At 40.4% G+C, this 15,164-nt stretch overlaps 1 protein-coding gene across 1 annotated transcript; it reads right to left on the reverse strand.

Annotated features, from left to right (window-relative positions):
- Positions 1 to 13,596: 13,596 nt before the first annotated feature.
- Positions 13,597 to 14,637, reverse strand: XCR1 (X-C motif chemokine receptor 1; the record flags this gene model as incomplete). The annotated part of the gene is made up of 1 exon (XM_081343056.1): positions 13,597 to 14,637. One exon carries the CDS (start codon positions 14,635 to 14,637, stop codon positions 13,597 to 13,599), a length of 1,041 nt encoding a protein of 346 aa, XP_081199182.1.
- Between the last annotated feature and the right edge of the window lie 527 nt (positions 14,638 to 15,164).

Here is a 15,164-nt window from a genome sequence, read left to right on the forward strand (position 1 = left end):
GGTTAGGACGCTGAGCTTGTCGATCAGAAGGTTGGCAGTTTGGCGGGTCGAATCCCGAGTGCCGCGTAACAGAGTGAGCGCCTGTTACTCGTCCCAGCTTCTGCCAACCTAGCAGTTCGAAAGCACGTAAAAATGCAAGTAGAAAAATAGGGACCACTCCGGTGGGAAGGTAACAGCATTCCGTGCGCCTTTGGCATCTAGTCATGCTGGCCACATGACCACGGAGATGTCCTCGGACAAGTGCTGGCTCTTCGGCTTTGAAACGGAGATGAGCACCAGCCCCTAGAGTCGGAAACGACTAGCATGCATGTGCGGGGGAACCTTTACCTTTACCTTTAGAGCAGTATTGGATTTCCCAGGACTTTTCAAGTGGGTGTGAGTGGGTTTCTTGGGGATTCACATTAAGGGCTTAGATTTTCAATAATGCCTTTAAACCTTTGTGCATGTCATGCGTGTGAACTGAAACAGGATTGGTGCTAAGTTCACAAGCCTCACTTTCCAGTCATTTCTGGAAACTGTATACTAGAGATTTTTCAGAATGAAAACTTTGAAAAATTGCTGAGTAGGTTTAGCTTCGACTCTGAGCAAAATAAGAATTTAATTGCAGACTTAAAACTTTTAAAAAATAGATAAGCAGCAAAACGCTAAATAAGATGTTCATCTAAAAAGTTATAAACAGTTTAAGAATCTAGTTAAATTTGAAATATTGACATTTACTATAAGTTTTTGGAATTAACTGCTATTGATAAATAGTTTCTTATGGGAACCAGAATTATTTTGGCTATCTTAGTTCATAAAAAGACAAAAATTAAAAATTAGACATTAAGAGGACTAAAGATTCTAAGTAGGAGAAAAAAAAATACAAGCCAACTTTGTATCAGTATTAAAGGGGAAAAATTGCATAAGTTTGGGAAAATCTGAAAAATGAGATTTAAAAGGCCAGTGCAGCACAATACCACTGAAAAAAGAAAAATAAGAGATCCAAGAGGAAACCATCATAGTTATATTAAAAACTCTCAGATATACTGAATGACGAAAAGGAAAAGTGTAAAAAAATAAAAACAGGGACACATAACTACGGCAGAATACTAGCATAAAGCCCGAAACTGCAAAGATGAAATCAGAAAAGCTGAGGCTCAGAATGAACTATGACTTTCAACAAATGTCAAAAATAATTAAAAAGTTTCTTTCAACATGTAAAAACCAAGAAGCAAGGAAACAACCAATCCATTAATGGGAAAAGATGGCAAGGAACTCTGGGCAGCAGGGAAAAAGCAGATTTGCTTAATTCATTCTTTGCATCTGTCTTTACATTAAAGCAGACATATCAAACACAAGGCCCGGGGGCTGGATCCAGCCTGCGAAGTGGTTTCATGTGGCCCGCAAAGCCACCCTGGAAGCAGTGAGGGAACAGCCCCCACTGCCTTTCCCCCGGCCCAGGCCAGCTGGGAGCCAATGTACTATTTCATGGTGGTCATCTGTGCTGAAATACATTCAGTCTTAGCTCCACAAGGCCATCTGGAAACAGCGAGGGACCAGGCCCTGCTGGTTGGCACTGCCCCCTGGGTGCACGCTGGGGAGGTATCACCCTTTGTGAGGAATGAAGAAATGCACCATCACCTGGAAGTGGCCAGCACGTGGCCCTACCTACTTTGGGCAGTCTAGGGCCTGGGCAGCGTTGCGCTTCTCTTCAGATTTGTGCCACCCGGCTCAGCCTGTCGGCACTGTCAGGAAAGTGCCCTACTGCCTGCGAAAACTGGGCAGACTGGGGGCTGGGCAGCATTGCACAGGTAACATCGATTCTCACACTGCTCATGGCATCCCCTTCCCCAGAGCCCACCAAGCCAGATATGTGAAATAGGCGAGGGCCATGTGTTGGCCACTTCCAGGCAATGGTGCATTTCTTCATTCCTCACAAACGATGACACTTCCCCAGCTGTTTTTCTCGCTCCCTCATCTCAAATATTTTCCCACCACTCTGTTCTTAGGAAGGAAGGAAGGAAGGAAGGAAGGAAGGAAGGAAGGAAGGAAGGAAGGAAGGAAGGAAGGAAGGAGAAGGGTCTGAGGGAAGTCCTGCCTTAGTCCTGCCCTTTCACCACCCCCTTGCCCCCTCCCCCTGGCCTATCCTTGGAGGTCTCCCATCCTATTGCTAAGGAAGCTGTGGATACAAAGCCAGGTCTCCTCACATGGAGAGGGAGTAGACCTCCCTCTTGACTTTGCCCTCATACACATCATGAGCAACCTGGCTAAGGAGAGTAAGCACAGCAACAGCAGCCTTGAGGAGGAGGTAAGTGTAGCTGGGCGCCTCTTGGGGAAGAGGGGCTGGGCTTAGTGCCGCAGGTACTTGAGGGCTGAGCTGGGCATTTGACCTCCGCGCCACTGTCCCGCCCCCCCCTGCATGGCCTGAGAGGAACAGTGAGGGTCCTCCAGTGGACCATGCCTTGGCACTTGTCCCAGTCCCATCTCCTTCTGCCAGAGACCCTCAGATCTGTCCCATTCATGCCCAGGCCCCCATAGGCACCCTTGACGCGAACAATGTAGAGCTGGCCATGCCCACCCAGTAGGCCACACGCATTCCAGCCATGCCCACCTGCTGCCACATCCACCCAGCCCCAAGGGCAACCGCAATGCTGATGCGGCCCTCAATGAAATTGAGTTTGACACCCCTGCATTAAAGGAATAAGTAGTTCAACCTACCAAGAGTAGAACCATAGAAAACAGATAAGAAATACATATCAAAACAGGAAAGAAAATTGTAATACCTTTCTTCCTTGGATGAATTCAAATCATTGGGACCAGATGGATTATACCCCAGAATTCTGAGGGAGATGGCAGATGTGACTGAACCATATGTTTCAAAGATCCTGGAACACTGGGACACTACCAGAAGACTAGGAAAGAGTTAATGTAATTCCCATCTTCAAAAAAGGGAGAGAAAAAATAGACCCAGGAAACTACGACCTATCAGCCTGATATCAATATCTAGGAAGATCCTGAAAAAGATCAAGCAATAGATCTGCAAATACCTAGAAGCAAGCAAAGCTAATCCTAGAAGTAAATATAGATTTGTCAAAAGCAGATCATGCTAAACAAATCTTATTACATTTTTTTTGATAAAGTGACAAAATTAGTGGACCATCAAAATGCTGTGGATATAGCATACTTGGACTTCAGTAATCATTTGATAACACAAATCACAGCCTATTTCTTGGTATGATGGATTTACAACTGGGTGACAAACCACACTCAACATATAGTCTTCAATGGAACAACATCTAAATGGAGGGAAGTATGGAAAGGGGTACCCCAAGATTCTGATAAAAGAAGGGACATGGTGGCTCAGTGGGTTAGGACGCTGAGCTTGTCGATCAGAAGGTCGGCAGTTTGGCGGGTCGAATCCTGAGTGCCGCGTAACAGAGTGAGCAACTGTTACTCGTCCCAGCTTCTGCCAACCTAGCAGTTCGAAAGCACATAAAAATGCAAGTAGAAAAATAGGGACCACTATGGTGGGAAGGTAACAGCATTCTCTGCGCCTTTGGCGTCTAGTCATGCCAGCCACATGACCACGGTGACGTCCTCTGACAAGCTCTGGCTCTTCGGCTTTGAAACGGAGATGAGCACCGGCCCCTAGAGTTGGAAACGACTAGCACGCATGTGTGGGGGAACCTTTACCTTTACCTAAGATTCTGATTTACACCCAGTACTTTTTAATATCTTCATAAATGATTTAGATGAGGGGACAGAAGGGGAACTTATCAAATGTCCAGATACTATCAAACTAGGGCAGTGGTGGGATTCAAATATGTGAACAACCACTTCTCTGTGTGGATGCTGCTTCTGGAGCTCCATTCTGGGCCTGGGCAACAAAAAATTAGCTACCAATTCTGCCGAACTGGTACGAACTGGCTGAATTCCTCCCACCACTGAACTAGGGGGAATAATCAATACTTTATAAGATAGGCCCATGATCCAGAAAGATCTTGACAGACTTGAAAACTGGAACCTATTGAACCAAATGAGTAATGAAAAAAGTAAGATTATACACTTAGGCAAGAAAAAATCAAATGCACAGGTATAGAATAGGTGGTACCTAGTTCAAAAGCAGTAACTGTGAGAAGAATCTTAAGTATCAGCCAGTAGTGTACATCAGCTGCCAAAAAAAAAAAAAGCCAAACCAATCCTAGGCTACATCAACAGAGGAATAGTATCAACATTATGTGAAGTATTAGTACTACTATATATTGTCTTGATAAGACCACGCTTGGAATACTGTATCCTGTTCTGGTTACCATGACACCACGGTGGTGTATTGTGATGATGATGCAGAGTCTCTACAATGCAGAGTCCAGAAAGTGCAGAGAAGAGCAAGTTTGAGACCCTAGAACAGGGGCCTCCAAACTTGGCAACTTTAAGACTTATGCAATTCAATGCTTGTTTGGAGGATTCTGGGAGTTGAAGTCCAGTAGTATTAAAGTTGCCAAATTTGGAGACCCTTGCTCTAGAGAGAAAGCAGAGAAGAGCAACAAAGATGAATAGGTCTCCTATTCATGGAGGCTAAAACATATGATGAACAGTTGCAGGAACTGGGTATGTCTAGTCCAGGGGTAGGCAACCTCGGCTCTTTTACGACTCATGGACTTCAACTCCCAGAATTCCTGGAGTTGAAGTCCATGAGTCATAAAAGAGCCGAGGTTGCCTACCCCTGGTCTAGTCTAACAAATAGAAGGGTAACATGATAGCAGTCTTTCAATGTTTGAGAGCCTGTCACAAGAAAGAGGGGGATGACACATTCTCCAAAGCACGTGAGGGAAATGCAAGAAGTAAAAATACCTAGAGCCTTATTCCATACCGTAAATGAAAGGTAGGAGTTTGGGGGCGGGAGAGGACTTGCGTTGATAACATTGAAAACAAAAGGTGTTTGTTCTAACAGAATCAGAGGATGGCAACCAAGCTCACCTCAGACCGAACTGATACAAAATGAGCTAAAAATTCCATTATGTTTTCCCCCCCCCTCAAGAATGCTAACTCACTAATTTATTTCAAAAACCAATTTTCTCAAATAACCACATTTAATCAGTTTTATAATCTAGATTCTAGATGATATAGGTCTGAATAGGCCTTAGAATGCCATGAGTTCAAAATGAGTTTGGAAAATTAACTTTTTGAAATGTAGCGAAGTGTTTTAACTGGTGTGGACTAGAAGAAAAACCTGGATTTCTTCAGAACTTCCCAACCATGAAACATTGCTTTTTACACATCCTCATTTATAGGTAATACTGAAGCTATTCTTCCAATTATGTAAACTGTTTCCTTGTTCTCTTTTTAACAAGCATCATTAAAGCAAAAATAAAATCCCCACAAGCACTTCCTATCTTTTCTTTCATTTTTGGCTGGCCATTACTCTATTCTCTTTTTTAAAAAAATAGACTTCCCTTTTTTCTTTTTCTGTTCTAGTCATATTATTTCTATATATATATATATGCTTTTGTTGTCTTCCCTTTTTTAAATACTATGCTTTTAATCTCTCAGTACTTTGTTAGTATTGCTTGTACTATGCCAGGGGTGTCAAACTCAATTTCATTGAGGGCCGCATCAGCATTGCGGTTGCCCTCAGGGGGCCGGGTGGGTATGGTCTGGGTGGGCGTGGCCTACTGGGTGGGCGTGGCTAGAGTACGTATGGCCTACTGGGTGGGCATGGCCAGCTCTACATCGTTCACATCAAGGGTGCCTATGGTGGCCTGGGCAGGAGTGGGGCAGATCTGAGGGTCTCTGGCAGAAGGAGGGTCTCTGGGCCAGGGCCAAGGCAGAGGGGACCGTTTCCTCACTGTTTCCAGGATGGCTTCGCGGGCCACATGATACCACTTCGCAGGCCGGATCTGGCCCCCGGGCCTTGTGTTTGACATGTCTGTACTATGCCAATACTTATTCCTCCTAGAGTGACACTGTATGAAAACAAAAGGCTTTAAAAGAAGTGAGGTAGAAAGACTATTGATTCTTTTGAATGTTTATTTATTTTATTTATTTTAATTCCATTTATATCCCGCCCTTCTCCGAAGACTCAGGGCGGCTTACAAGCTTAGCAGTAGCCTTCATTCTATGTATATGCCTGCTTATTAGGGCTTTCACACCCCCCCCAAGCGGCATTATTACAAAGTCAGCTTAATTGCCCCCAACAATCTGGGTCCTCATTTTACCTACCTTGGAAGGATGGAAGGCTGAGTCAACCTTGAGCCTGGTGGGATGCGAACCTGCACTAATTGCAGGCAGCTGGTGTTACTTAAGGAGGCATTAGCTCACTGCTCCACCAAGGACTCTGTTGGTGTTCAAGTAGACAAGCAAACAGATGGACTGTTAAATAAATAACTTAGTGTTCTCATTTGAGATACAGATGATCAGGCTCAAATTATCATGCTTTGAACATATTATATAAAGACCTAGTTCTCTGAATAATGCTGGTAAACATGGAAGCGAAGAGAAGAAAAGACTACTAATAACAAGGTAGATAGACTCAATTACAGCAGTGATGGCTACTGGAAGACCCAAAAGATCCGGTTGGAAACCACTGATTTGATGGCATATAATCCATCAATAATCAATACCTTTATTTATTATATCATCGTATAATTGTACCTCCATCCCACCTTTGTGAGTCAAGCATTGCAAGCAATCTACATGTTGGTTATATAGGTAAAGGTTCCCCCACACATGTGTGCTAGTCGTTTCCGACTCTAGGGGCCGGTGCTCATCTCCGTTTCAAAGCCAAAGAGCCAGCGCTTGTCCGAAGACGTCTCCGTGGTCATGTGGCCGGCATGACTAGACGCCAAAGGCGCACGGAACGCTGTTACCTTCCCACTGTAGTGCTCCCTATTTTTCTACTTGCATTTTTACGTGCTTTCGAACTGCTAGGTTGGCAAAAGCTGGGACGAGTAACAGGCGCTCACTCTGTTACGCGGCACTCAGGATTCGACCCGCCAAACTGCCGACCATCTGATCGACAAGCTCAGCATCCTACCCACTAAGCCACCGCGTCCCTTGTTGGTTATATACTTCCTAATAAAACAAGAATGGAAAGTAACTACCACATGTTCTGATTCAGGTTCTAGTCCCACCACTTTAGGGATCTATTTTCCTACCATAGAACCACCCCTCGTTAGGGAGAGCAATTGATGGATGTTTTGCCAGGCAAGATATTCTGCATTTTTTTCACACAATTTACTTCTTAGTAAACGGTTAGGACTGTACTACTTGCCAGCCTCATTATACAGGCAAGATCAAATTATTTACATTTATTTGCTAAATTTATTTGGCTATAGGGAGATAAATTATAGGCTGTCTCGACTTACAACCATTTGTTTAGTGACTATTCAAGTTACAATGGCACTGAAAAAAGTGATTTATGACTAGTCCTCACACTTACAATTGTTGCAGCATTTTCAGCGTTATATGTTTAACATTCAGATGCCTGGGAATTGGCATGTATTTATGATGGCGGCAGCATCCCAGGGTTATATAATGGCCATTTGTGACTTTCTAATAGTTGGAAGGGACCTTGGAGGTCTTCTAGTCCAACCCTTTGCTCAGGCAGAAAACCCTATACCATTTCAGACAAATGGCTGTCCAGTCTCTTCTTAAAAACCTCCAGAAATGGAGCACTCACAACTTCTGTTGGCAGGTTGTTCCACTGGTTAATTGTTCTAACTGTCAGGAAATTTGTCCTTAGTTCTAGGTCGCTTTTCTCCTTGATAAGTTTTCATCCATTGCTTCTTGTCCTGCCTTCAGGTGCTTTGGAGAATAGCAGTGTCCTTTTCATTAAACTAGACATACCCAATTCCAGCAACCTTTCTTTATATGCTTTTGCCTCCAGTCCCCTAATCATCTTTGTTGCTCTTCTCTGTATTCTTTCTAGACTCTCAACATATTTTATACATTATGGTGAACAAAACTGGATGCAGTATTCCAAGTATGGCCTTACCAAGGCATTGTAAAGTGTGTATAGTCAAGGCTATGGTCTTCCCAGTTGCAATGTATGGCTGTGAAAGTTGGACCATAAGAAAGGCTGAGCACCAAAGAATTGAGCCTTTGAACTGTGGTGCTGGAGAAGATTCCTGCGAATCCCTCGGACTGCAAGGTGATCAAACCGGTCACTTCTAGAGGAGATCAACCCTGACTGCTCTTTAGAAGGCCAGATCCTCAAGTTGAAACTCAAATACTTTGGCCACTTAATGAGAAGGAAGGACTCACTGGAGAAGAGCCTAGTGCTGGGAAAGATTGAGGGCAATAGAAGAAGGGGACGACAGAGAATGAGGTGGCTGGATGGAGTCACTGAAGCAGTAGGCGTGAGCTTAAATGGACTCCAGAAAATGGTAGAGGACAAGAAGGCCTGGAGGAATGTTGTCTGTGGGGTCACGATGGGTCGGACACGACTTCGCAGCTAACAAGAACAAGCCTTCCTTGACTAGCTATTCTCCAGCTATGCTGAGATCACACGTACTGTAACTGCTAGTTATGACATATCTTAATGGACAAGAGTACTCTCTATAAGTAAAATACCAGTATCCCAAAAAGTCAGTTAATCCCCCACCCTACCCCCCCAAAAAATAATCAGGGAAAATAAGTGGCAATTTGGTTATGGAATTTTGGGGGAATCAGAATGAGTCCATAATAGAGGTATAAAAAAAGTGTTATACCTCTGAGTGCATGGTTGCAATCATGCTATTTATTTTTAATTCTCCCTGTGGATATTCGTCGTTCTTAAGATATTTTGCTTTATAGCAAATTAAGATGTAGAATGATTACTGAATAAAAAGTCAAATAGTTAGAACGAGTAGTGCACTTCAAGCTAATAATGGAAAATAAAAAAAATTATCAGTTAAAAAAAGAGATGCCTCATTATGAGATGACAGAAGAAATAACTCTCCATAAGGAAGAGAATCATATAAACAAGAAGCCCAGTACAGATAGTCCTCGACTTATGACTGTAATTAAACCAAAAAGTTCTATAGTTAAGCGAGATATTTGTTGAGTGAGTTTTGCCCCATTTTACAGTTTTTTTGCCACAGTTGTTAAGTGAATCACTGCAGTTGTTAAGTTAGTAAAAGAATTGCTAAATGAATCTGGCTTCTCCACAGACTTTGTTTGCCAGAAGGTCGCAAAAGGTGACACATGACACCCCTGGGACATTGCAACCGTCATAAATGAGTTGCCAAGTGTCTGGATTTTGATCATGTGACCATGGGGGAATGCTGCAATGGTCATGTGAAAAATGGTCATGAATCACTTTTTCTAGTGCTGTTGTAACTTTGAATGATTGGTAAAATGAACTGTCATAAGTTGGGGACTGCCTATAGATGAAAGCAGGAGAGACAGGAAATAGAACTCAGAAATAATTTTCAGGTCTTTGAAGAGAAAGCAAGCTCTGGGACTTCAGGAGAAATAAAAAAACACTGCAGAAAACATGGAAGGATGGTGATTATATCTATAAGCATCTGTGGGAGGGGCAAGTGACAAGTACATCACAATGCAAACTCATCTCTTTGTATGTGATTTTGTGTGATATTGTAATACAAATTTGAACAGGTGGACTAAGATATCGTGATCTGTGTCTTTGGAACTGATACTTGCTGCACTCTTCAAGGAAAAAAAAGAGAAGAGCTGTGATAATTTGTGATTATGAGGAACTTAAAGTTGCATATTCTTATCAGACATTGGCACACAAAGTGTGTTATTTGCATGGATGATGAATGTGAGAGAACAACTTCAAAGGCATATCAACTCCATTGAAATGATCCCTTTTTGCTAATCTACTTGATGATATAGGTAGTCCTCACTTAGTGACTGCTCATTTAACAGCCATTCAAAGTTACAACTGGCATATACACACATCCTGGTCATGTGTTCCCATTTCAGGCATTTGGCAACCAACTCACATTGACTGCAATTTGCAACATATTTTGCCATTTTTCAGCATTAAATATCAAAAAATGTTCGTTGGATATGTTGAATTCACTTAAAAACTACATAGTTTGCTTAATAACTATAGTGACGTGTTTAAAATTGAGTCAGGTCATGTGATGGCCTAATCACAATGACTTACGACCAAAATTCTGGGCTCAGTTGTGGTCATAGGTTGAGGACTACTTTTAAATGATGCTGCAAAAAGCATAGACTTTGAAGATTTAAGGGAAAAGTTCAAGAATCTGGATACAAGATGGATTCCTAATCCATCTTCCTAGTCCATGAAAGGCTTGAAAAGAGAAAAAATAATGGTAATCTGAATGATTGGCTACAAATTTGATCAGATATAAACCCTCTTCCCAGTAGAAGAATGTAAGGATATAGTGATGGTGGGGGGAGCTATGAAATCATTTAATGAAACATTGGAAAGAATATTGGCTCATACATTTATGAAAAATAAAATGTGCTTCTAATAAAGCTGATTCCATTAACATGTCCATGCAGTTTTCTTGATAATAATAAAACAAAAATAGTTTGCAATTTAATTTCTTCTTTGGCTTTTCTCCAGTTTGGTCCACAGTTCTGGTATTGCATTAATCTGATACATTAACTATAAAAATAAATGCTTTTCCATCAATAATTTTACAAATTTATTGATTCGGTTGTTTATGGAGAGTATTAACTGCTAATGTACTCCATGTTTGCTCTCTACATTCTTGAGGTCTTCAGATTAAAGATGTTTGCAAAGATAATTTTGGCCTGTGGAAGTGCCTGTCTCAACATAAAGATTATTACACAAGTTACTAGCATGACTTACAGGAAGCATAATGCTGGGACACAGTAACAAGTGGTCTCACAGTCTGATTGAACTTCAATTCTATCTCCTGTCTTATGAGTGAGGTATAGACCTTACACATAAGAAAATAAAAAGACCCTGCTGGATCAGGCCCAATTAATCTAGTACTCTGTTTCACACAATGGTCAACTAGATGTGTTTGAGCATTTCCACTGCTCTTCCTAGTGGTCAGTATTTAAAGCAAACTGCCTATAGTTCTCAAGACAAGCAGCACTGAAGACCCATCAAAATTACTAGTCATTGATAGCCTGATCTGGTTTAACAAAAAAAAAAATTACAAGAGGCCTTTTGGGCACCAGGGACCAGTTCCGTGGAGAGAGGTTTTTCTGTGGACTGGAGGATGTGTGGTTTTGTGTGGTGCCTGCATTCCACAGATGGGGCTTTGCTTATTTCTGCAGACCAGTTGCTGGCATGTCGCAGCCTGGTACTGGTCCACGGCCTGGAGGTTGGAGACCCCTGAATTAACATATATTTTCAAAGCTGAATCTTTGAATCTCAATACTCAATTTCAATACTCATGGCAAAAAGAAAAATAAGTTGCTAAGCTAAATTGATGATAATTGAGGTATCAAAATATGAAGCTGAGTTTTTAGCCAACAGAAGTGTGAATTCTTCAATTTCTGTTATTCCCCATGTTAGGCATTAAAGTCATAGAACTGCTAGGCCATTTAGGTTACCATGTCCAGCTCTTGAAGACAAATTTATATTATTCTCTCCTTGTTGGATGGTATTAAAATATCTTTTATTTGCTGTATTTCAGATGATATGTAGTTATTTTTAGGAGAATCTTCTTGATCCTTGATTAACTTACCACTTCTGTACACTAGCTGGGTACATATATTAACCTTATAATCTAGTTGTTTGGTTTTGCCTTAGTGCTGTGCAAACTTAACTGCTCTAATTTATAGACCTGTGGTTTAAAGTTCAGTATTACTTGTAAATCCAGCCTATTCAGATTTATTTTTATGAGATATGCTAAATTTTATTTATTTATTTATTTATTTGTATACCGCCCTTCTCCCCAAGGATTCAGGCCGGTGAACAGTGACATAAATATCAAAATGCACAAATACAGAAATTGCCCAAATGCAGAAATTGCCCAAATGCAAAATGCCCAAATGCAGAAGATAAGTTATATAAAAACAATAATTAAAACAAAACTCATCAGACCAGACTGGATTGCTCAAACAGATAGGTTTTTAGGTCGCGTCGGAAGGAGCGAAGGTCGGGAGCCATCCGGAGCTCAACGGTTCCATAGGTCAGGCGCGCCCACAGAGAACACCCTCCCCCTGGGAGCCACCAGACGGCATTCTCCGAACGGCGGCACCCTTAGGAGGCCCTCTCTGTGGGAGCACACTGGGCGGAGGGAAGTTGACGTTCACCCATTGAAACAACCATCTGTCATGAAATATGTACATTTAATCAAAGACTGGCAAAACCACAGCCTTTCAGATATTGCTGAGCTACAGTATAATTGTAGGTCCTATAATTTGCAGCATAGCAGAAACTGGAAAGCTACAAAGATTTAACCAAAGAAAAGTAGCAAATATTAAAATCAGGGTGCAAAATTATTTGCTTGGGTAATGTGTGTGCACATATTATTATATACAGAAATATTTTAACTGTAGCAAGATAGAATAAAATAAGCACACCCACACTTTCTAATGTGCTCTGTTTTCCAATAAGCCTGATTGTAATACATCTTTAATTTTTGTGAATTTTGATTCTGTTTTGTTGTTTAGGTCTTGAAGTGCACAATACAATCCCACATTCTTACTTAGTTTGGAGAGCTATTGTCAGTAATTGTGCCAAGATGAAATACTTTTGCCAAAATAGCTATTTGGAAGTCTTTAAAAATCACACCAATTACCGGTAGTTCCATGCTTATGAATAACTTTATTAGGAACATGGGCAAATCAGCATTTCATTTATTGATAATACAAAAAGGAAAGTATTTCAGAAATCATAAAGACAGAATTGATTAATGGCAGAAATATATATTAAATGATTATAGATTTTGAGATTCATAATTAAAAGCATAATTTAACATGTATAATTATTATGGATTTAAGAATGATCATGTGTATAGGATCACTGAGGACTTTTGGAACTATATTGATTTAAAGATATTATAATGCTTTTAGGTTGACAAACCTATTAAAGAATCAGTAAATTACACATTTCAACCATGTATGACTGATTTTTTCTTTATCAGATTTTATTTTAAGCAGCGTTAAGAAAATATTCTCATTTGGAAATAAATCTATCTTCTTCACTGAATTTTAATGGAATTAAAGGAGGAGAGTTCTATTTATTATCTGCTATTTATAACTATCCTATATTCATTCAGTTTTCTACCATTTTTATGTTATTATGCTTTCACTAAATCCATTAAGGTGAGAAGGCAGTTCATGCCTTTGGACATAGTTGTAATTCTTCTCGTTCAACATACATTTCAAGTTTTACATAACAGTATATAGATTTGTAAACCATAATATTACAAACATTAAAACCATTATATTATCTTAAAAACAAAAATATTTATTGGCATTGCATAAAACAGAATGCACCTTTCATTTCTAATTTGAAAAAAGGCGGAATCAACAAAAAAATCTGATTATCTATTTGGAAAAATCTTTTTTTGCTAGAAAGGCAGAAAACTTCAGTGAAAACAAGCAGGAAGACTAGATGTACTTTGCATGTCTGAAGAGCTTGTCAGTTGTTCTGTTTAACTTCTCATATTGGTTGTCCTGTTTTGCATTTCATCCAGTCCAGGAATCTTTGCTTTAGTATATGGAGGCATCATCATATGGACCGAAGTGAGATGAATGCATTCTTGGGCTGGAGGGAGAGATTCTGCCATGACAAAGGGACAATTGTTTGAACAAGAGTTTTAGGTGCCTTCTAAATTTCACTCCAACGAAGACATAGAGAATTGGGTTGATGCAGCAATGACAGTAGGCTACTTTGCGGCTGATATCAAAAGCAAAAAAGATATGATTGCGAGTTTGACATTCCGGCATGATGACATGCTGAATAGACAAAACATACACAAAGTTAAACACATTGTAAGGAGCCCAACTCAAGAAAAAGACCACCACAATGGCAAATATGAGTCTCACAGTTCTGTACTTCCTTTGAGATCTTGATCTAAGCAGAATCTTAAGCATCCCAAAGTAACAAGCTATAATAACAAGAAAAGACAGGAGGAAAAATGTTACTTGCAGGCTCATCTCTATCAGTTTCCAGATGAATGACTGTTCATATTCACAGTGTTGTTTGCCATTATTATCAATTATAACTTCAGTAAAAATGATCTCAGGTACCGTAACCATTATGCTGCTGCTCCAGATGGCCATGCTCACCAGAATGCCACATTTTTTGGTCTGTGTTCTCATGGTTGATAAGGGATCAACAACAGCCAGGTACCGCAAGATAGTCATGATAGTGAGAAAGATGACACCACCATAGTAGCTTATAGAAAAGATAGCACTTACTGCCTTGCAGAGAAATTTACCAAAAATCCATCCATAATAATGATATACAATCCAGAAAGGCAGCGTGCATGAGAAGGTCAAGTCAGTGATGCAAAGATTCAGAATGAAGAGGTTTGTTAAAGATTTGAGGTTCTCATATTTCATCACGATCCACAAGACAAGGCTATTTCCTACCAAGCTGAAGAAGAAAATCAGAGTATAAAGGATGCAAGTAAATATAGCGCTGAATCTGGAGGTCTCATCCATATCACAATAATTTGATTCTATCGGGGTGTAATCATAAAATGTTGAATTTGAGGTCCATTCATTATCATCTATTAGGTTAGTCATTTGGATTTGTTGCAGGTTTGCTCACTTCTGCAACTGTAAGAAGTGTTTCTGAAACAAACAGGCTAAATGTACTGGTAATATCAGAACAAAGAAAAGAAGAAGGAAATTACTCAATCACCTGCTATCCACCCATCTTTGAACTGATAATATATAATGTGGATCACCATAGTGAACACCTTTAAAATTCTGGAATGTTGTCATTCTTCTGTCCATCAATGTATTTATATCCCCCCTTTTCTCCAAGAAGCCAAGATGAATTACATAGGGATCCTTCCTATATCTATCCCCATGATAGTCCCAAAGGTGAAATTTAATGATAAGAATTGTAAAATACCTGCCATGGTGCATATGATTAGTCACAAATTCACCATTTACAAGAAGGCAAAAATCTAACATTTCAAGAACTTTGCCACTACTTAAGCTTTCCTATGAAAGATGGGGTACATGTGCAAAAAAAACAACCCCAAAACCCTGAGGGCTGCCACACTATCATCATTTTTATTTTCAAGAATATTTTCAAGAGTAGG

Source organism: Vipera berus (assembly GCF_964194415.1).
Source record: "Vipera berus genome assembly, chromosome: Z".
NCBI classification, from domain to species: domain Eukaryota; kingdom Metazoa; phylum Chordata; class Lepidosauria; order Squamata; family Viperidae; genus Vipera; species Vipera berus.